Raw genomic sequence first — 21,691 nt, forward strand, 5'->3', positions numbered from 1 at the left:
AGGCACGCTTTCAGGGCACCCAGCTCCCCAGCCAGAAACTCAGGAGTCTCTCGAGTCCCCTTCTTCACCCCTGTCTCTGGCCCCCTTACGACCACCCACAAGACCGTGTCCCAGCCCGACCGTCCTTAACTCCTCCGCTCCCACTGAAACCCCGGCGGCCCTCCACCCTGACCTCATCCTCGCCTCAAGCCTCACCTCTCCTCCCCCGCCCCTGGCGTCCTGCGGTCACACCACACTGTTTGCAGTTCTAGACCGGGCTTCTCACACCTGGGCCTCTGTGAGTGCTCAGCATTCTCAGGGCCAGGCGACCACGAGAGGCTTCACCGGATCTCCGACTACCACCAACCCCATCCGTGTCTGCTGACTCTGCTCCCCTTTGCTTTCCCCCGCAGCCCCCTCTAAGACGGCGGTCTGCAGATTTCTGTGTGCACCATTAGCAGCCACACCCTGGAGCGCAGTGCCCTCGGCCAAGGGTTTCCATCGGCCCTGTTCAGTGCCTGTGGTGCCTGGCACATAGTAGGTGCTCAGTAAATACATGCTGTTGACGGTCTTGTGTCCTCCCGCCCCCCCCCCCCCCAGATGTCCAGCCCTTCCCTCCCTCCTGGTCAGCTCGAGGATCCCTTCCTCCAGGACCTCCTTCCGCCTGCCCCAAAGAATCAAGCTGCTCTTCCCAGGCCCCAGTGTTTCCAAAGCCGCATCAAGTCAGTTGTTTGGGCAGATGGCTGGGGGCTCCCAGGACAGAGCCACATCTCAGTCCGCGTGGTTTACAAAACGGATGCTCCATAAATGATGGGGAGTGAATTTAGAACTAGTGACCCAGGGGCAGACTGTTGTTCCCCGAGGCCCCAGTCTGTCAGCTTACTTAACTCTCCTCTGGAAGCCCTAGGAATGGCTGCGTCGACTCTCGGGCCGGGACGCACTGCTCACAGTACTCCCTGACGCTCCACATCCTGGTTTGATAAGTGATGAGAACCCAGGGACCTGGAGACTGCTGTTAAGAAACAGGAGCGGGGCGCCCAGGTGGCTCTGTCGGTTGAGCCTGGGACTCTTGATTTCAATTCAGGTCATGATTGTAGAGTGTGTGCTAGCAGCTTGGAGCCTGCTTGGGATTCTCTCCCCCCCCCCCCCCCCCCGTCTTCCCCCGCCCCCCTCCAAATAAATAAATTTAAAAAAACAACAGGAGTGCTTGGGTGATGTTTTCACTTCTCCTTCCACCTCTTTGGCCCTCGGGGCCAGGACAGAATCCACAGAAGGAAAAGGCTGCTGACTGCAGGGCCGACCCCCTGCAGCCCGAGGGCGCGCCCAGGGCGAGGGTCGAGCCCGGGAGGAGCTAGGCGGGGCGGGGCCTGCACTGGGGCGGGGCCGGGGCGGGGCGTCCCGGGCGGGGTAGCGGCGGCCGCAGCAGGCGGGCGCACTCGGGTCGAGCCATGCTGGCCGCGCGCGTGGAGTACGTCGCGCCCTGGTGGGTGGCGTGGCTGCACAGCGTCCCTCACCTGGGCCTGCGCCTGCAGCCGGTGGACAGCACATTCAACCCCCGCGATGAGAGTTACCGGGAGGTGAGTTCGCGCCGCCGGGACCCGGGTCACGGCAGGCGCCCCAAGCCCCCGCGGCACCCCTTCCCCCTCCCGGCCCGCCGCGCTCCATACGCCTCTCCGACCCGCCCCCACTCTCCCCCCGGAGCCTCGTCACGCCTCTCCCTTTCTCCCCCGGGACGCTTGGCCACGGCCTTCCCGTCTGGGAACCTCGTGGGCCGGGGAAACTGGAAAGATGGGAGTTATGCCCGGGATGGGATACGGGGAGGAAGGGCGCGGCGGCTGCGCGCGGGGGAAGGGGCCGAGCGCGGGGGAGCGGGTATTTGTGGCGGTACCCGGGCAGCTCCTGAGCGAGCTCCGGGGATGCCAGAGGCGCCTCGGGCTTTTCCTCCGTCTGCGGTTGCAAGACGGGCGCTCTCTTTCCGGGTGTGTGTGGCCTGGGAGAAGTTTGGGAAGAAACTGGTCTCCCCGAGTTCAGCTCCGCAGCGCCCCTCCCTCCCCAGCCCTGCCTGCGGGGCGGGAGCCGCTGCCGACACCTCTGCCTGGGCCTCTCTTGGACGTCTGCAGGGCTGGGGGAGGCGGCTGAGTGGGCAGCTGGGGGTGATTTCCCCCCAAGGCCCTGGATTTCTGGGGTCTTGGCTTCGTGGCCGGCCACTCCCCTCATCCTCGCGTTCTGCCCTTTCTCCGCTCGGCCGGCCCTCCCCTCTGCCGTTTCTGTACTGCCCTAGGGGGAGGGGCTCCCCAGACCTCCAGGCCCTGGCGGAGCTGCACATTTCTCCCGGCCTTCTGGGTCTGGCCAAGGCCGCCCCGGCCTCCCGTGGCCCAGCTGAGTCAATTCACTGTTGGGTCAAAGATTCTGGCTGAAAAGCCCAGGACGGGACCCGTCTTGGGACTTTGACCCCTGGTGGCCTTTGCCTGCAGAGTGTCAGGTTCTCAGGCGTGATCTGCCAGTGTGGGGCAGGTCGGGGCAGAGCGGGGCCTCTGCTGGGTCTAGAGAGGCTGAGCGGGAGGCTGAGCCTGGAGTCAGCTGTTCGCCTGTTCCCCCACGAGGCCTTTCTCCTGCAGGGCCCCGGGGATCCTGATCTGGCAGGGTGTGCAGTGCCCCCGTGGTGACGGGAGTCTAATAATAACCCCTAGTGTCCCTGTCGCCCTCAGGCCCCGGGCACATGGGGCCTGCCCTTCCAGAAAGAGGAGGCTATCAGGACCCCTTCTTGCTAAGACAGTTGGGCGGGTTAGCCAGGCTCCCTCCTAATATTTGCCCCTCCCTCTCCCGGAGCCCAGCCTGTGGAAGTCAGCCTTCCCTGAGAATGTGGCCGCCTGGGGATAGCTCCAGGGAATCTTCCGCTCCCAATGAATGCATGAAAAGAGGCGGATATGATTTCTGAGACAGCTGTGTTGTTGGGTGTGTGTGTATGTGTGTGTGTGTGTGTGTGCGTTCGTGTTCGTTGCTGTGTCCCAAATCCTGCGCCCAGATCCTGCACCCAAGGTCTCCAACCATAATTTTATTCTCTCCACGGGAAGAAATCTAAACTGGCTGGGACAAGAAGCCGTGGGGGCAGGGGTAGGGTACTCTCCCTCCCCCTCCCCCACTACGACCCCAGAGACAGCGCCTGTCCAGCCAGCATCTGTGGCTGGCAGGGCCTGAACCTCCCCGACCCCACCGAGTCCCATGGACAGGTGGCCGCTGAGCCAGCGGGACCCACTCACAGCCCCCTGCCCCTCTCGTCCCAGGGTTTAGACCCTGGCACACCGAACTGGGCATCAAATGACTCCCAGTGATGAGCGGCCCTCCTGGCCCTTCTCCTGAGGGCACCGAGTGCGAGGTGGGTGTGAGGGGCCAGGATGGGAAGTGTGGCTTGGGGTGTTATTTTAGGTGGCTCATACTTGGCTGAGTTCCTCAATTGTCTGACCGTGGGTCTCTCCTGGAAGTCCCTTTCCTCCCAAGTGCCAGGTCAGTTACCACGGATCGGGCACCTTCTGCTGTCAGTCATCTGAGTGCTCCACAAACTAGATTGGGGCCAGGGCTGTGCTGGGCGTGGGGTCACGTGATCGCCAAGGCCGCCAGGGCTTCTGGGCATCAGGCTACTGCAGCTGAGTAGGTGGGGCTGGGGCTCTGCCATCCAGCTGTCTGGGTTGGAATCCCAGTTTTATCACTTACCGTGTGTCATAGCAGGTGTCTGTCCGTCTCTGAGCCTCCCTTCCCTCATCTGCAAGTACCGAATGAGACGTTGCATGAGACGCACTTAGTACATAGAGGGACGTAGGGGGACCCAGTGATACAAATCATTAGATGGGCTGGGGGCTCAGTAACGTGTCCAAGGGCAATACTCCTCTCGGGCGACAGAGCACTGCATCCGGCTGTGTCTCTTTTCCAGAACAAGCTACTTGGGTTCCTTCCTTCAGCTGTGCCTTCACCACCCCACCCCCACCCCCCAGTGCAGGGAGACCAGATGAATTGTCTTAGTAAAGTTCCAGATGCCGTGCAAATGTTCGCGGTGGCCACGGTCAACGTGCAAGAGCCACACGTGTGCTTCCTGTTCCACCTTTCCTTTCCCTGCTTCTGTAGACCGGGTGTCCTTTCCAGATGTGCATGGTGAGGTGGAGGAGAGGTTTTCAACTTTTTGCGTTTAGACGGAGAGGTTTGCAACGTTTTGCATTTAGACGTGGATTTCCACATGTTAATTTTGGATGGTGCTTCAGTTCCTAGGCTCCCCAGAGAGTCCCAAGTGTGTGACCTCAGGCCAGGGGTGGGGACAGCGTGGGGGCCGGACCCAGAACTACAGGGCTCCCCCCACCCCCTTCCTTGGGGGCAGCTCTCAGGAGGAAAGGCCCGGCTGGGAGCCGGGGAGCCAAAGTTGGAATGAGGAAGCCCCATTCATTCAGTCTGAACACTGAGTCATGGTCATGGGACGATCACGCTGCGCCCCCCTCCCCTGCTGGTGGTGGGGGGGGGCTTAACCCTTCCCTCCAGTGCTGCAGCTCCCCTCCCTCTGGCCTCACCCTCCGCCCCCGAGGCTCGCTCACTTTCTAGCTGTCTCCTGACCTCTTGGGGTGAGGGGGACCCAGGCTGTCGCCCCTTCCCCTGCCTAGTGCAGAAGCCCCTCGTGGTCCACGTTCCCAGAGTACAGATCAGTCAGTGCCGCCCCAGCTTGGGTCCTGGGTTCGTGCTCTGGGTTTCTCATTACAGAGTGACCAACCAGAACTAATTGAAGTCACTTTGATGGGGGGAGAGGCGGGAGCCCCGAGCCCTGATGTGGGGCTGCTGTGGGCTGGTGTTGGGCAGAGTGGGGAGGTGGGAGCTGCCGGGCACTGTGGAGGTGGGACTGATGTGGGAAACTACTTTCCAGGCTCTGTGAGAGCACGGGACTTGTGAGCAGAGCTCCCAGGTCCCTTTGGAAGGGAGGTTTGCTCTCCCCCACCCCCACTGCCACCGCACATAGGGACTTGCAGTGTTAATTAGGGGCAGGAACATAATTGTCTATCCCAGGCTGGCAGGTGACACCCAGGCGGCTGTGGGGTTCTGCTGGTTAGGCTTCTGCTCCTTCCTCCCTCCAGCTCCTCCTTCCTCCTCTTCTCCCTTCCCCAACTTCCTCCTTTCCTTCCCTGCCCTCCCCGCCGTCGCACCCTATCCCCCCAGCACCCAGAGAGACGTCTGGAGGTGAACTGCTAACCAAAGGGCCCCCCTGCATTTGGGTTTCCCAGACCTGGCTTCTCCCAGGCTGGGCCGCATCACCGGGAACCCACCTGAGGCAGCTGCCCAGCTTGGGAGGCCCTGCCCCCGGAACTGGGCTCACAGGGGGCAGGGGGCTCTGAGAGCATGACCTAGGGGAGCCAGCACACAGACTAAGGGCAGCAGCTGGCTGTGGTTTGCAGAGACTGAAATGGCACCAGCCCATGTCTAGACTACCACTTAGAGGTCCTCCCTTGCTGGGTGGGGACGCATGGCAGAGTGGTGGCTTTGCCTGTGTAGGGAGAGGTTGGGAAGGGGGCCGGCCAGGAGGCCAGCTAGAAGTCAAGGTAGCTGGGAGGAGGTCTGGATGTGAACCGCTCTCCGAGGTATACAAAAGGTCTGTTGGGGTTTAGGTTGCTTTTTTTTTTTTTTTCCCGTCAGGAACAACTTAAAGGAAAGTGCACACTCTTAAGTGTGCACCTCAATACATGTGTGTGATATCATCCTGAGAGAGTATTCCCACCCCCCAGGGCTCCCTCACACTCCTTCCCAGTCCATACCCTCCCAAAGGGAATTACTGTTCCCACTTGTCACTATAGATAGGTACGCTTCTCTAGGGCGCCTGGGTGGCTCAGTTGGTTGAGCATCTGACTCTTGATTCCGGCTCAGGTCATGACCCCAGGGTCGCGGGATCGAGCCCCATGCTGAGTGTGGAGACTGCTTGAGATTCTCCCTCTCCTTCTCCCCGCCCCCGCCCTTCCCTCTCTCTCCCTCTGCCGTTTCCCCGCTTGCTCACACACAGGCACATGCACTTTTTCTCTCTCTAAAAAAATAATAATAATAATGAAAACCTAGGTGGGTTTCTTCGACGTTGAACTTTATGTCTGCCGTTTTGCCTGGCCTGTCTCCCCCACCGCTGTGCCCGTGAGATCACCGTCCGGCCGTGTGTGTAGCTGCACCTTTCTTCCCATGGCCGCGTACTATTCCAGTGTATGACTATAGCACGTCGCACATGTATCTGTTCTCTTGTTGGTAGACGTTTGCATTGTTTCCGCCCTTGGGCTGTTACCACTGCGGTGAACGTTCCTGTCCGTATCCTGTGGGGACACAAGCCCTCCTTTCTGTAAAGTAAATATCCTAGAGCGGAATTGCTGGGTTGTGGGCGTATGCTCGTTGTGCTGTGGTTTGCAGATTGGTCAGGTGATCCCTGGGTTTCAGCAGAGGGGCCTCGGGGGCCTGCGAGAGGGTGGCCAGGACAAAGCGCGGCTTTTCGGTCCACTCCTCGGTGAGAGGAGGCCGTGAATAGCGGGGCTCCGCTAAGCAAGCGCGTTTGAAGCAAACGTTAAGCTGCTGGAAGAGGTTTGAGAAAAGTCTGTCGGTGCTCATCAGTGCTCCCAGACTTGAGCGGGATACAGATCTCCTGGGACCATCCCTGGATGCCGTTCTGACTCGCTAGGGTCCAGAGTGAGGCTTGAGACCCTGCATTTCTAACAAGATTCTGCATTCTAAGAGAGGTCCATGTTGAGCGGGTCAGTGAACTTCGCTTTGAGTAGTGAGCCCCTAACATCCAGTCTTCCTTGGCCCCCTTCACCTTGTCCCGGGGCTGCAGGACCCTCCAGTGAGAACAAATGGGCTGGGGGCAGGAAGGGGGCCGCTCCTTTCTACTGTCTCACCTGGGTGGGGGCCTCCCGGATCAGTCATGGGACAGGCGGTGCCTGGCCACACCTTGAGGACTGCAGGGACCTTTCTGCAGGGGTGATGTGTTCAGACCCACTGGGCCTTCCCAGCTGCCTGCAGGTGGGCTTACCGTCCACGCTGCTGAGGGAGGGAGGCGAGCGGAGAGGCGAGTTCCTGCAACAGCAGTGATGTATTTTTCCCAGGTGGAGGTGAAACCACACTACGCCCTCCACCATCCCTATTCCCAAATGAGCCATTGCCCCCGCCCGCTTCTGGACCGTCCCCACCACGCTGGCCATTTGTCCCTAGGCTCAGAAGCCTGCAGGTGCAGGCGAGGGGCAGAGCAGATGGAGTCAGGGTCCCCGAGACCTCGCAGGGCCAAGCAGCCAAGCAGAGAAAGACAGGGTGGACCCAGCAGGTGCCTCACTTCTCTGAGCCCCCGCTCCCCTCCCCCCTCGCCCCGCCGAAAATGGCCCCCAGCCTGAGGACAGCAGAGCGCAGCCTCTGTGTTTGTTTCAGGGTTGTCTCCTATGGGTACGTGGCCCTGCTCAAGTCTGGTCTCCCACCTTAGACAAGGAGGTCCTGGGCTCCCAGCCCAACAGTCCCAGCCCGGACGAGAGGGCAGGGGGCTCCAGACCAGGAACCCCGCCCCCCCCCCCCCCCCGCCCCGGGGGCACGTGGGGAGCAGGGTGAGGCTGTCAGCTCAGGAGCCTGACTTACAGCCAGGTCCGGCCCTGGCTGGCGGCCACCAATCCTGGGGCCATCTGGTGTCCATCTGGCTGAAGCAAGAGACTGGAGGGCAAGGAGGGGAGTGCCTCCGGGCCGCCTGACAGACGGCAGCTCTCTTTGCAGGACCCCGAGGAGCTTGGCTGGCCTGAGACGGGCTTCAGAATCTTGGGCTTTGCTGCTGCCCTTGGCCCCTGGCGGACGTCTATCCCTTTACGGATTTAGTGAAAGGGACCCCCCCGGATGCATGTTCTGACCTCTCCCCTCCCCCTCCAGCACAGTGCTGGCTTCTGGTTTCTCTGGAGGGACCCCAGCATCTAGAACAAGGCTCAGAGGAAGCAGATGTACCAGGCGTCCCTTCCTGGCCCTGGCCCAGGTTCCGCTTGGCTTCTGAGACATCCTGCCCAAGCCCTGTGTCCTCCAGGAGACCACGGCCCTCGGACCCCCGGGGATGTCCCCCTCCTTGTCTGTCCCCCAGCCACGCAGCTCAGCACCCGCAGCCCCCACTGCCAGCTGGCGGTTCCTGCCTCGTCTCTTGGACATCTCAGGGCTGCTCATCAGGCAGGGCCTGTCCCTATCTCCATGCAGGTGCATAAGCCACCAACCTGAGCCCAGCTCCTTCTCCCTCACATCCGCCCCCGCACCCCCTGCCCAGCCCCGGTGCCAGGCCCTGTGTGGACAGGGCGAGAACCTCAACTGTGGGAGGAGGGAGGAAGGGCAGAGGAGGGGATGGGTGACCGACCACATGCAGTCACGGCTCCTACACTCACAGCCCGAGTGGGAGCTCAGGGCCCCGGGGCAGGGCGCCTTCCGGATCTGCCCTGGGACCAAGTGCTGACCCCAGGCATCTCCCCTGTAGTCACTGATGTTCCTGGGGCTGGTGGCCGCCGTCTGCCTGGGCCTGAACCTCATCTTCCTCGCGGCGTACGTGGTCTGTGCATGCTGCTGCAGGCGGGACGAGGCCATACAGACCAAGCGGCGCAACTCCTGCTGTGTCACCTGGACGGCGGTGGTGGCCGGCCTCGTCTGCTGGTGAGTGTCCCTGTGTACACTGGGTGCCGCCTTGCAGACCATGTACCCTCTCCCTCCACCACCAGCCCCTCACCAAACCCCAAGGGGTTCGTCCGCTGTCTGGCCACATCCTCCTGACCGAGTTCCAGGTACCTTGATGGCAGAGCCCTTCACAGGGTGAAGGCGTTTCTTGCGAAGCAGAGGGAATTGGATTCGTGGGGTGATGATGGGGGTCTCCCTAGTGCACCTGTGTCCTGGCGTAGTCCTGTGCGGCCTGGCCGGGCACGTGCCTGCCCCCATCGGTAGCTCCTGGAGCAGTTTGCCAGACGGCATTCCCGGACGGAGGGGGTGTCTGCTGTTTGCATCCCGGTACCCTCCCGGCTGGTCTGCGAGGTCAGAGAAAATTTGGCTGCAGTCTCCATCAATTCCATCTTCTCAAGAGATCAATAGCTCTTAGTGCCTTCAGACGGCGCATGAGGGTTTCTAACTGCGTGCCAGAGCCCGCGCCCCCCGGGCCGTGTCCACACACACCCTGGATCTATTTTCGGGAGTTGCTTGTATGTTTCTTGTTTTCGTATCTGCAGAGGTTTTTCCAAAAGCTTCGGATCCACCCTGAGGTGCTCCTGGGGGTGGTCACCCTCGAGGCGTAGAGACCCTCATTGCCAAGTGTCCATTGTATCCAAGAACCCACAGTGGGACTTAGCTCTCTGCCTCAGTGGCCGGATGAGAGGCGGGCGGGACGCAGTGATCCTGGGCCATTAGCCTCACTTCTCTACTGTGGTCTCTTTTCCATTAGAACATGGTCACGTCCCGTCCCGCCTACAGCGTAAGGGTCCTCTAAGCCAAGGAAGGAAGGAACCGGAAGCAGGGTAGCAATGATGCCAACGTACTGAGCACTAGGGCTGGTGGGGGGGCGGGGGGGGGGGGAGACCAGGGAACGTGCAGCCGGGTCCTAAATCGTAAACTGTCTGAGTCAGGAGTTCAAAGACGAGTCTGATGCCCAGCAGAGAGGAGCTCCCACAAAGTAACCAGAATAAAGGCCGCCTGCTGGAGGGGGGCAGGGGGCAGGAGACAGTGAAGGAAACTGTAGTGCTTACCACACAGCGAGCCCTCTCTGTGGGAACTCAGAGTAAAAAAAAACCAAAAAAACCTCTGCAAATGACAGAAGAATACTTTGGAACAGTGAGAATAACTTTACGAGGGTCAATCCCAATAAGCAATAATTACCAGCTGTTGAAGGAAAACTCAGAACAGAAATGTGATGTGACTCATCCTTCAAAACTCTACATGCTATTTGCACCAGGCAAGAGCGAGCCGGTGGTGAGCACAGGCGCTAATTCTGCCTTCTGTGGCTCCTGGTCCACTGGGAGAAGCAGAGAATTATACACTTGTTTACAATTACAAACTAAATTACAAACTGAGAAGTAAGTTCGGAGGAAAGGAACAAGTGTCAAGTTGGATGGCCGACTCGAGTCGGGCATTACTGGGTGATGGACGCCAAGATCCATAGGGTGACCAGGCAAAAGTGGGGGGCAAGGTAGGAGGAGGTACTTCCAGCCAGAAGGAAGAGGAGTGCGTGCAAAGGCCCTGTGGCAAGAGGGAGTACAGGACATTTAAGGAACTGGAAGAAGCCAGTGAGGCTAGAGCAGAGAGAGCAGATGAGGGGGCTGGGGTGGGGGTGCTAACGGGGATCTTGGGGAACAGCAGTAAGTAGAGTGGCTGACAGTCACCTTCACTGGGGTTGTGCTCAGATTGGAAGGAACTGAGGGGTAGAGTCGGGGGGTGGGGAGTAGAAAAAGCAGGAGTAGCGGGGTACAAGGTGAGGCTGGGGGGGTTGGGGGGGGAGATGTTGTGTTGAGCTCTGACAGTAAGGATCCTGGAGAAGAGAGGAGATTCAATCCATAGAAGAAAGTACCAGCAGCAGGTTCCCGAAACGTCAAAAGGGGAATGAGGAGAGCTCCTTGTGTTTTTCTGTTTGGGAGACAGTAATTTTATAGCTGGGAAAGATAGGCAGGGCCATCATCGCATTTATTCTGTCTCTTTCCTCGAGCAGAATGGTCCACGTGGCCCAGGCAGGACCCATGACACCCGGCGGGAGCTGGGAGGCCCTCGTTAAACAGCCAGGGCCATTTCTGGTCTTGAAGACCAGGTGCCCTCCTGGGCCAGCTCCAATAAATCCGGACTAGGAGAAGGCGGAGAAGTAGAATACCTCCAGTCCCCAAAACAGAGCAAGAGATGGAAAGGTGTTGGCTTCAGGCCAAATCCCCAGAAAACACTAGATCATGACACAGGTGACTAAAGGAGAAAGTTAGAAACGCAAGGGGCAAACAAAAGGTATTTTTCCGAGCATAATAAAAATTAAAAAAAAAAATTTCTTTGATGTTTATTTATTTTTTGAGAGATACAGACAGAGCCCAAGGGGAGGGGCAGAGAGAGAGGGAGACACAGAATCGGAAGCAGGCTCCAGGCTCTGAGCCATCAGCCCAGAGCCCGACGCGGGGGCTCGAACTTACGAACCGTGAGATCATGACCTGAGCCGAAGTCAGATGCTGGACCGACTGAGCCCCCCAGGCGCCCCTAAGTGCAGTGAACTGGAATGAAAGCTGGTTGAACATGCGGTTGAATGAACGGAACACACAGTGGGACAGCAAACTGTGGCCAGCGTGTGTGTGTGTGTGTGTGTGTGTGTGACACAGAGGAAGCGGTAGGGACTTCGCTGTCAAATAAATGCACGTGCTCACAGCACACGGACACGGTGGGCGCAGGGTGGGCGCCCCTTACCTGCACTTCTAACAGGCACTCCAGGTGATTCTGCCCTGTGGTCCACGAGCCACTTTCCGAGAAACACTGAGCTCGTGGCTGAGCCTGCCCTGGGAGGAGGTTTCTGTGAAGTCTCCCTAGATCCTTGCTCTTTAAGGAGAAAAGAAAACACATAAGTGCGTGCCCACGTGTATTCATCTCCTGCCGCCCTCCCCCCCCCCCCCCAGAGGTAGTGTTTGTTCTGGGTGAGATCTCGGAGGCTGCACAGTGAACCCCCCGTGGCTCAGGTCGGACGAAGTCCGGCACATGACGTCGGCGAGATGTGAGATGATGTGTCCCGGCTGGAATGTTGGATGAAAACCAACTAGATGCGGTTTCACAAGGACAGATTGAAAGTTCTGCTTTTGCTTAAAACGAAACGAAAATCGGAGCGGTGCTACAGGCAGGAGGGGAGAGCAGGCTTGATCCGGTGGGGGGGTCGTAGGCGGTGGGGAGAGGGGGGGCTGCCGGGGCTTAGCCCCCCGGGCGCTCGGAACCGAGCGGACACCTGGCCGTGGGTCCCTCACCCACAGGCCGTGGTTAGGAGCGCCGGTGACCGGTTGGAGGGGTTGAACCTGGTGGACGGTGGGGGTCTGGAGGGCACGTGTCTGACCTGGAGAGCAGGAGGGAAGAAGTGACACGACACGGAGCCACATTCTGATGCCCGAGGGGCGTCTTGCAGAATTGGAGGCTTTTTCCGGGCCGCCTCCCAGGACAGTCGAGAACCAGCGGGTGCGCGGTGTGAGGATGTGGGCTGCAGCTCCATGTCAGAAGGAACTTTCTACCAGCTGGAAGGTTTCAGTATGGCAGGCGGCCCCATGGGTGCTGTGGGGAAGCAGGGGGAAAGGGTAGAGGATGGTGGGAGGGAGGCCCAGCTCCTGGAGGTTTCAGGAGAGACCTCAGGAGTCCCCCGAGCCTCCCTATGACAGTCACCTGGGGAGCAGCAGAATCCCTAGGGCCAGGCCAGCAACCTTCCCCGCTTTGGCGCTGCTGGATTGAAGACAGCAGTAGTATTCTCTGCCTAAGGGAAATGTACTGTAGAGCTGGTCAGCCAGGCCAGGGACAAGGTGGCCGTGAACCTTCACCCCCATCTCCCTCACCTGCCGGAATTCCCTCCCCTCCCTCCCTGGGGAGGAAAGAGCTCCTTACTCAAAAACCTGCTTTCCACGGCTGTTCACAGCAGCTGTGTTCGTAATCGCCAAAACTTGGATGCAGCCAAGGTACCCTCGCGTAGGTGAATGGGTAAATCCAGACACTGGACTGTCACTCAGCACTGAAAAGAAATGAGCTATCAAGCCATGAAAAGACGTGGAGAAACCTTAAATGCATAGCACTGCGTGAAAGGAGCCAGTCTGAAGCGGATGCAGACTGTTTGATTCCAACCATATGACATTCCGGGAAAGGCAAAGCTGTGGAGACAGCGAAAAGATCAGGGTGGCCGGGGAGGGAGGGCGGGATAGGTGGAGCACAGATTTTTAGGGCAGCAAAACCGGTCTGTAGGATACCATCACGGTGGATACGTGTCATACGTTTGTCCAAACCCACAGAATGTTCCAGACCCAGAGTGGTCCCTAGGGTAAGCCGTGGATACTGGGTGATAATGACGTGTCCGTGCAGGTGTTCTCAATGGCACGGGGGATGTGGGAAATCTCTGTACCTCTGCTCGACTTTGCTGTGACTCGAAAACCGCTCTAAAAAATACTGTGCTTGAAAAAACAAAACAAAAAACTTTCTCTTCTGGGTGTCACCTCTGACTCTGTTTGGGGTCTCGCCTATAGTGCCGCGGTGGGCGTCGGTTTCTATGGAAACAGCGAGACCAATGACGGGGTGTACCAGCTGATCTACTCCCTGGACAACGCGAACCACACCTTCTCGGGGATAGATGCACTGGTAAGGCTCACGGGCAGCACTGGCCGGGCCGGGCGCAGCCCGTGAGGTCAGCGTGCTCAGAACAAGGGCCCCAGTCACGGCCCGGCCAGCTTGGCTCGGGGGTCGGGAGGGGGGGTGGAGCGGACACCCCTTGGGGCTGCATTTGGTTCTGCTGGGAGTAAACAGGCAATTTCTGCTCTTCGGGCAGGGAGGGGTGGTGAGGACAAAAGGAGAAAGGCTGACCGGGTCCTGGGAGGACACGGAGATGGCCGTGGACTCCAATCCTCTTCACTTCCGGAGGGCTGACCACTTCCCCGTTTGTCCAAGGGGAGCCTGAACGTGGACAATCAGCCCCATGGTGTTTGATGTTCAGTTCAAATGCTCCATACGGGCACCGCGAGGTCCAGAAGATGTCAAGGTGTGAAACGCTTCAAAACCAAGTGAAGCATCCCGAGGGGTGGGAAGACGAGGTGTCCTCCGGGCTCTGGCGTCCAGCTGGGGCTCAGGGTGGAGGATGTGGTGGGCTGCCAGAGGAGGGGTCGGAATTTTAGGGCCACAGCCACTCTGCTGGGCCCCTGGCCTGAGTGAGAGGCCGAGCCACGGGATCAGGGTTTTCTCAAACACTGGCCTTGGCCCCCTGGCCTCCAAGTGCTTGTCACCTCTGCTGTAAACAGCAGGCAGGTGTTTGGGCCGGTTTCCAGGGAGCCCCCGTGCCCCTAGGAGCCAGGCTCCGGTAGAAAACCAAAGGACAGTTTTCAGGGAAGCCAGTCCCTGGACATCCCCACTGCTCCCAGTCCCCTCTGGACCATGTCCCCTGCAGAGGGGTGACCTCAGCCAACAGCCAGGTCGTGTCTTTGGGCAGCCTCAGCCACAAAGTCCAGCCCCAGCCAGAGCATTTGGACACTGCCCTGGGACCCAATTCTGGAAGAGGGTTCGACCTCATTGCCCGCTCCTTCTCCCTAAGCTCCTCTAAGACCTTAATCCCTCCGCAGCCCTTGGCAGGGGGTGGGTGGTGCCCCTTAAAGAGACAGCGCCCAGGAAGGCTGCTGGCGTGGCTCTGGCCTCAGAGAGAGCCCTTCTGGGGAGCTGAGGGTCACACGCCAGACCAGGACCCACCTGTCCTGCAGTGCCTGTCCATCTACCCTTTGCATCCACCAGAACCCATCCCTGGAAGACTGCGTCGTCCAGACATGGGGCAGAGGCAGCTCTGTGGGGCGAGGGTGGGCAGCTGGGATGTGGGGCTGAGGGCAGCCTTGAGGCCGCACACAGCCTGGCCGGCCGAGAGGCATGGAGGGGTCCTCACTTTCTGGGCCCCCCACCCCACCTTTACCCTAGCGGGGAAGGGCCTCTGTGGTTACTGCCTCTAGGCTCTGCCTCCCCCTCTCTCTCCACCCACAGCACCAGTTCCCCCTAGAGGAAGAACCCAGCCCCAGAAGGAGAGTCCCTTGCCCGGGGAAGCCCCAGAGACATGACCTGCACTAGTTGACCAGTGCCCATCATAAGGAATGGCCGCTGTCTCCCCCCGCCGGGGACTGAGATCGAGAATGCCAGGGCCATCCTGATGGGAAAGGCTGAGTTCTTCCTGTCCCGTAGATGAGAATATACACACAAAAGGAGCTGGGAACAAGCCCCTAGGCTGGCCCATCTGCCCCGAGGGCTGAGTCTCCAGGCCAGATTTGGACATTCCACAGCGAGCCCCACGTCTCCAAACTCCCCCATGTTCCCAAAGGGAAGGGTTCTGTGTGTCCCTGGATGTCAGGCCCTCTTCTATGCACCATGTCTAAAAGTTGAGGTCAGGAGCCCCAGGGTTTTGTGATGGTCCAGCCAGCTGGGAGCTGCCTCTATCCTGCCCAGGACCACCTCCTGCCTCCTCTGGGTGAGCCCACGGGGGGCCCTGGTGGAAAGGCAGGGCTCTGGGCCCTTGCCAGGGCCTGTGAGGCTGGTTTGGGCCTCGGGGTAGGCACCCCACATACTGGGTCCCAAGGGTTGCAAGGGAAGCAGCAGCTTTTGGAGGGCTCCCCAGATCCAAGGGATGAAGGCCTACATCAGGGAAATGGTGTTCAACGCGATACTGTTGATGAAAGTGCCCGGTAATCTACAAAGTCCCCCCAGATGAGGTGACTATGATAATGAGTGCCATTATTATAATTACTGTAATTATATATGTTCCTGTAATCACTGTGAAGGAGAGAGGAGGCTTGGGTGAGTGGGAGTGGGGAGGGCAGGACTCCGAGGACAGGTCAGGCAGCCAGAACCGGGCCAGAGCAAGATGAGCCCTTCAGGACTTTCCTGGATCGGAAGTCCCACCCCTGCACCCTTCCACTCTGAGGACCCCAGTGGGCGGGGGCCGCAGCTCAAGGCTCAGGCAGGCCTGGCAGGGTTCTGGGTCAGCCGCACATTTTGATTTGGGGGGTGGTCAGAAAGGGTCATTTGCGAGTGCCGGTCGGGGGGTTCCTCTCTCTCGTCCAGTGCCCCTCATCTACCTCCTCTCCTCCAGTGAAGGGAGCCTGAGCTCCAGCGACTCACCCAGGGGACCAGGCACACCTCTGACCCCTCAGGGTCTCAGCTTAAAATAAGGGCCCCATGAGCTTGGCCGATTCAGACTTAAGGCACCCATTCCAGTGTCCAGTGTGGCCGCTCTGGGCTGTCTCCTTAGAGCCCCAGCAAGCCCATGGCAGCCGCTGGGTGAGGAATCCGGGGCACAGGGTTTGAAGCTAGTGTGTTTGGAACCAGAACCTGCACCCAGGTGTTCTGGTCTCAGCCCCTCCCTTCAGGATCTGAGATGGGGGGGGGCCCTCGTGGCCACCTGCAAAGGCTGTACCCCTCTGCCCCCTGATGCGGCTGCCCTTCTAGAAAACCTCATTAAGCAGAGAAGCTTCCTCCCCTCTGGAGGTTTTCAAACTTGAGTGCCTGATAAACACAGATTGCTGGGCCCTTCCCCAGAGTTTCTGATTTTGTAGGTCTGGCACAAGGCTGAGAATTTGCATCTGATCACCCAGCCGGCGCTTGGGCCAGGGACGACTGTTCTGTCGTCTGGGGGTACACCTGCTCGCTTGCCCCAACCCCAGCCCAGCCCAGGGAGCTGAGCCATCCGTCCCCTGTTGTTCACAGAGCTCGTCACCGGGGTGGGGGAGAACTCTGTCCCAACTCCGGGACGTCCCTGGTCCCTGTCCCTTGGGAGCTCTCATGTCACCCTCTGAGGCCGGGGGATGGAGGAGGAGTGGAGTGGAGTGGGGAACGGGGAGGGGGCAGGGCTGTAAGCAGGTCAACGTTGTGGTTTTAATTTTTTTATTGTTGTTATCTTCGGGAGGACATCAGGAGGGAAGCGAGGGGCCTGGCAGATGTTTTCCCGGCTTTTCTCTTTTGCCAAGAAGAGATTTAAGAAATCAAGAAGTTAAAGCTACGGAGCTATGGAAGGAGAAAAAAAAATCATCTTACAGAAAAAGTTTACAGATCATTTTTAGCAGCCCTTTGCTCTAGAGCCGGTTTTCTATCATGTAGGAATATAAAACATATCCTAATCTTGGCACTTAGTAATAGTGCCTTTTGGACAAAACACTTACACGCGGATCTTACTGAATTGAAACGGAGAGTTTATTAGGGTGAGAGTTAGAGAATCTGCTTGTATGTCTTTTTTTCTTCCGTGTGAAGCTATAAACTGCCCAATCTAGACTACCTCTGCCGTCTGGTACCTCTTAGTCCTTACCCAACTTGTAAGAACGGAGAGCAAGCCGGAAAATGGAACAAGCCGCTGACGTTGAAAAACAAAACAAAGGGGAACAAAGAGGGCCATTCTCTTTTCTGGAACCCGGAGCTCATGGAGCAGCGCAGATGCGAAAAGCCTCAAAGTGGCCCCACAAAGTTGCCCCACCGCTGGTGGCCAGGAGTGTTACCTAATGGGCCTTCCCTCTGGGAAGCTTCTGCCCCCTCTGCTGGCATTTTATCTTCCTTCCAGACCTGGGGGAGCTGAGGCGGCCCCAGGAGGATTAGCACATACTCCGCCCTCCAGCCGCTTCTGCTCGTTGGTTTGGCCAGCCAGTTTCCACAAGAGAGTTTTCCCCCTGACACTGGCACGCGGGCTCAGAGCAGGCTTGCGGGGGCGAGCTCGGGGTCCCCAGGCTGCGTCCCCGGGTCCAGCGGGAACCCTGAGCCCGGGCTGTTTGAGCCAGACCCTATTTGTGCTTCTTGTTTGAAAGCCAAGGACAGTTCAGTGCCATCGCCCTTCCCTCTGTGCCTTTGGAAAGAAAGCTGTTCCTGCAGGGTCCACTCAGCCCCGGGCCCTCGCAGCCCAGCCGAGAGAGGGAACCTGTCCATCCACCTGGCTGGACGGCCGCAGCAGGGGCGGGTGTGCGAGCCCTCAGAGCGGCCCCGATTTCCCCCTGTCACTTGGCCAGGCTCTTCGGAGGCAGGATCGTCGTCTGTGTCATTTCAAAGTGCTATTGTTCTGCTTTCATGCGAGCCCGGGACACCCGGGGAGCTGTTGCTGGGTCCCACGACAAAGCCTTCCTCTTGTGAGGCGTTTAGAGATCCGACTGTAGGAACAAGAAGTCAGGTAGCAACAGAGGAATTTTTCAGTGAAATATTCTATTCCTCAGTCTAAAAAAAAAGAATTGATCCTCCAAGATGTTCAAAGATCTAAGAGAATCTGCAAGGAAGCGAAACAGGTTGTCCTGTTTGTTTCCCCATCTGGGAGCCCGGGGCCTGGTTAAGGCCAGATTGGGCCTCCCCTCTCCTGGCAGATGGAGGGACGTGAGGGCTGGCTGAGGGGGGGGGGGGGGGGGAATCGGGGCCTCTGCCCTCCTGCTCGTGTCAGGATAGTTGTTACCTCTCCAGCTTCCTCCCACCTGAGGAGGCCAGACTTAACAACCCCGGCCCCTCCCCAGGTATCCGGAACCACCCAGAAGATGGAGGCAGACCTAGAGCAGCACCTAGCTCGGCTCAGTGAGATCTTGGCTGCCCGGGGTGATTATATCCAGACGCTGAAGTTCATGCAGCAGATGGCGGGCAACATCATTGTCCAGCTGTCGGGGCTGCCGGCGTGGAGGGAGGTCACCACAGAGCTGACCGAGCTGGCCGACGAGACCGGCTACGTGGAGTACTACAGGTGAGGGGCCGGGGCGGGGGGTGAGCAGCAGGGGCCGTGCGTCTTCCTTCAGCCCAGCCTGCATTTGGGGGCCAGGCAGGGACTCCCCACCCGAAGGCCTCAAGAAGCCATGACTGAAATCGGAGGGGTGTTGGTGCTGAGTGGTGGTCATGTAAAGCACGCTCCTTATGTGGGCAGGCCCAGAGGCCCAGAAAGGGGCAAAGGGACCGTGAAGTGCCAGGATCCAGCGCTGGAGGCTGGGCCTGGCCTCCAGGGACTCCTCCAGGACCAGCATTCTCCATGGCTGGTGCTGGGTAAGACGTAAGGGCTTTATAGGTTCCTCGCCGGCCAGGGTGTCTGGAGCAGGCTTCCCTACACCTGCAGACTCAGCCACAGGGGTGCAGGGGGTCAGGGAGACGGTGGCCTATCTGCCTGCATAGAGCTTCCCCTCATGGCAACTTCTCTTTTTTTTTTTTAATTTTTTTTTAACGTTCATTTATTATTGAGAGACAGAGAGATACAGAGCGTGAGCAGGGGAGGGGTAGAGAGAGGGGGAGACACAGAATCCGAAGCAGGCTCCAGGCTCTGAGCTGTCAGAGCACAGAGCCTGACGCGGGGCTCGAACTCACGAACTGTGAGATCATTGACTTGAGCCGAAGTCGGCCGCCTAAGCGACTGAGCCACCCAGGCGCCCCCCGCTCATGGCAGCTTCTAGGCAAAGGCAGAGATGCCCTAGCTTCACTAATGCAGAACCCGAGGGATGGGGGGCTGAGGGGCAGCACCCCACCTTGGCCACACCCAGCTGTACAAACTCATACCTACGTCATCTAACCTTGGGGCATCCGTCTGTGTCTCCCCTGCCTCCCAGACCCCATCCCGGGTGAAGCCACTGGACACAGGCCAGCTGACCAGGGACCGGCTACCTCCCTGTACGTGCAGCATCTAGTGAAGGTCACTCTGGGGAGAGCCAAGGAAGGAGGCGGCAGTCTTGGCGTTGGGTAGCTCCCCGCCCGAGTCTTCCACTCACAAAGTGCGCCTCGCTGTGCCGCCAGGGCCCAGCACCTTGCACGGAGGGAGGCCCTGGGTCGAAATGAATAAATGAGTCCTGAAGAGCCAACAGCAGCTCTTGGGATCCACCCCCGCCCCAAATGTGTTGGTTCCCCCTCAAGGCATTAGGTCAGAGCCTTTACCCACCGCCCCATTGCACAATTTACACCAGTTTTCTGGATTCATTTCTCCTTTATGAGAAAGTCCCACCCGGACTGACTAATAAGAACACAAAGGATATGCTTCTGGCGGGACCTCCAGTCCAGGGCTCTCCCTTCCCCTGGGGTAAGATAAAGCCAGACCTTGTCAACGGAAACGCATGAAGTCCCCAGCCCCCGCTGGCGCTCGCCACTCATCCCTGCAGCCCATCCAGCCCCTGCATCCCCAGGATATCACGGATCCAGCTTCCCACCAATTTTTTTTTCCCCTCACATCCAAAACTGCCATTCTCCCAAGCCACAGAAACTTCTCGACTCTTAAGGCCTTGGCTGTGACCCGTGACCTAAAACAGCGGCATCCGATTAGTCCCGTGACCTGAGGGCCATTCACTGTCCGAACGTTTGGAACCTTGGTCAGGGGGGCTCGGGGGCAGGTGGAAAGCGGGTGTCCACTTTGACCCTGCCTTTCTCTGTGAGTGGATCTGGAACAGAATCTTGTACACCCAAGGGCCTCGTGTAACGACAAAGATGAAATAAGTTAGAGTTTACATATCAAAAGGGGCTTCTTTTTAAGACGATTTCATTAAAAAGGGAGGAAGATCATGATGAAGTTTATCACCTGTTTCAGTGTGGGTGACCGAAGGGTCCCCTCTGACCCCTGATCCCCAGCCCCCTTGCTCAGGCTGAGGTGGAAAAGGCCTAGTCCAAGGTTAGCACCCGTGCATGGCCCCTGGAAACCATCGTGTTCTGTCCCTTCCTTCACCTGCTCTTTGCCCATTTCTTCCCTTGCCTCAACTTCCCTGGAACAGAGGACGTATTCCTCGACCTAACCAGCTTTCTCCTCTGAACAGACTCCTCATCTTCTCTTTCCAGATGGTTCTAAAGCACAGCCATCCAGCTAAGCAAATATTTTTTAGCACTTGTAGCCACAGCCTGGCCAAGTATTGGAGACCATAAAAAGCCAAGCCTCTTCGAGAGGCTTATAAGGGGTGTGACCAAGGCATCAGCGGAGGCTGGGTCCGGGAGAGCTCTGGGAGTAAGGGCCTGGGTAGCTCCTTCCAGAGCCAAGTTCTTGGTTAGAAACACATCCCGGATCACCGCTGGGCCCCTCTGGGAAAACACATCCGCCCCACAGAGCTATTTCCAGGAATTCCTTACAACACGAGGTGCGGATACAGAGAAAACACATTGAAACACGATCATGGAGGGTGACAGAAGCGATCCTAACCTGATTTCCGCTGATGTGCAGAGCAGGGAGAGAGGTAATAAGAAACCTTTAGGACTGAAACATGAAACCAGGATGTTGAGAGGTGCCTGGCCATGTCTCTTGCGGGGAGACTCACAGATGTGGAGAGTCCAGAATTCCTGGGCCAGGCTCTCCTCCTGCGGGCCTCTGTCTGCTTTCCAATCTGCAGAATGGGGTCCTCACATGTGACGTTCCTGAGATTCCTTTCTGTCCTGACTCTCAGGAAACTGGCTCGTTGGTGGAGGGAGGGCCCTGCACTTGCTCCAAAACCCCAGCTCCAGTCCTGGGAGGCCCGGAGGCTGCTGTACGTCTCTGTGCAGGGAGTCAGGGGTCTTGATTAGCCCCCTTTCTCGGCACTCAGCCTCCACTCCCAGAGGCGGGAAGAAGTGCCCTTGGCTGCCTGGTGGCCTCAGCATGCTCTCTCCTCCCTCTGGAAGCCACTGTCACTTTCTTCCAGCTCCGTCCGCTCCCACCCAAGCTTCACATGGGTTCTCAGCCTCCTGACGGTGCTGGTGAAGCAGCAAATCATTGCTGGAGAGGAGGGGGTCCATGAGTTTATCTGCCTGTTGCATCAAGAGAAATAATCATGATCAAAAGCGTTCCCGCTGTGGGGGCTTGGAGAAGCCCTTTCTGTCTGTCCCTCAGCTGCTAGGTGAGGCTGGCGCTCGGTTGTAAGGACCCCCTTGGGATCCTGTTTGGAAGCGAAAGGAACTAGGGGGCTCTGCTTAGGATTGGATCAGTGCCTTTGGACTTTGGACGCTCTGGATTCCTCAACCCATGCCTTGGAGAAGCAGGAAAGCAGGGACTTTGAAATCCCTCAATGACATGCCTTATTAACCTTTGCATTTAGTGAGCATTTAAATTTTTTTTAAT

The 21,691-nt window shown here is 58.5% G+C and overlaps 1 protein-coding gene across 2 annotated transcripts in view; it reads left to right on the plus strand.

Moving 5' to 3' along the window:
* Nucleotides 1–1,389: 1,389 nt before the first annotated feature.
* Nucleotides 1,390–21,691, plus strand: part of TTYH2 (tweety family member 2) — a 37,920-nt gene continuing 17,618 nt past the window's right edge. The window contains exons 1-4 of one of the 2 annotated variants that reach the window (XM_027048094.2): nt 1,390–1,556; nt 8,465–8,637; nt 13,194–13,305; nt 18,168–18,388. In XM_027048094.2, the coding sequence (XP_026903895.1) occupies nt 1,428–1,556; nt 8,465–8,637; nt 13,194–13,305; nt 18,168–18,388 (635 nt within the window). In that variant the 5' untranslated portion in view covers nt 1,390–1,427. Of the gene's footprint in view, nt 1,557–7,854; nt 8,194–8,464; nt 8,638–13,193; nt 13,306–18,167; nt 18,389–21,691 lie in introns of those variants that run through there. The other variant, XM_027048093.2, reaches the window with a different exon arrangement.

Source organism: Acinonyx jubatus, chromosome E1 (genome assembly GCF_027475565.1).
Source record: "Acinonyx jubatus isolate Ajub_Pintada_27869175 chromosome E1, VMU_Ajub_asm_v1.0, whole genome shotgun sequence".
NCBI lineage: Eukaryota > Metazoa > Chordata > Mammalia > Carnivora > Felidae > Acinonyx > Acinonyx jubatus.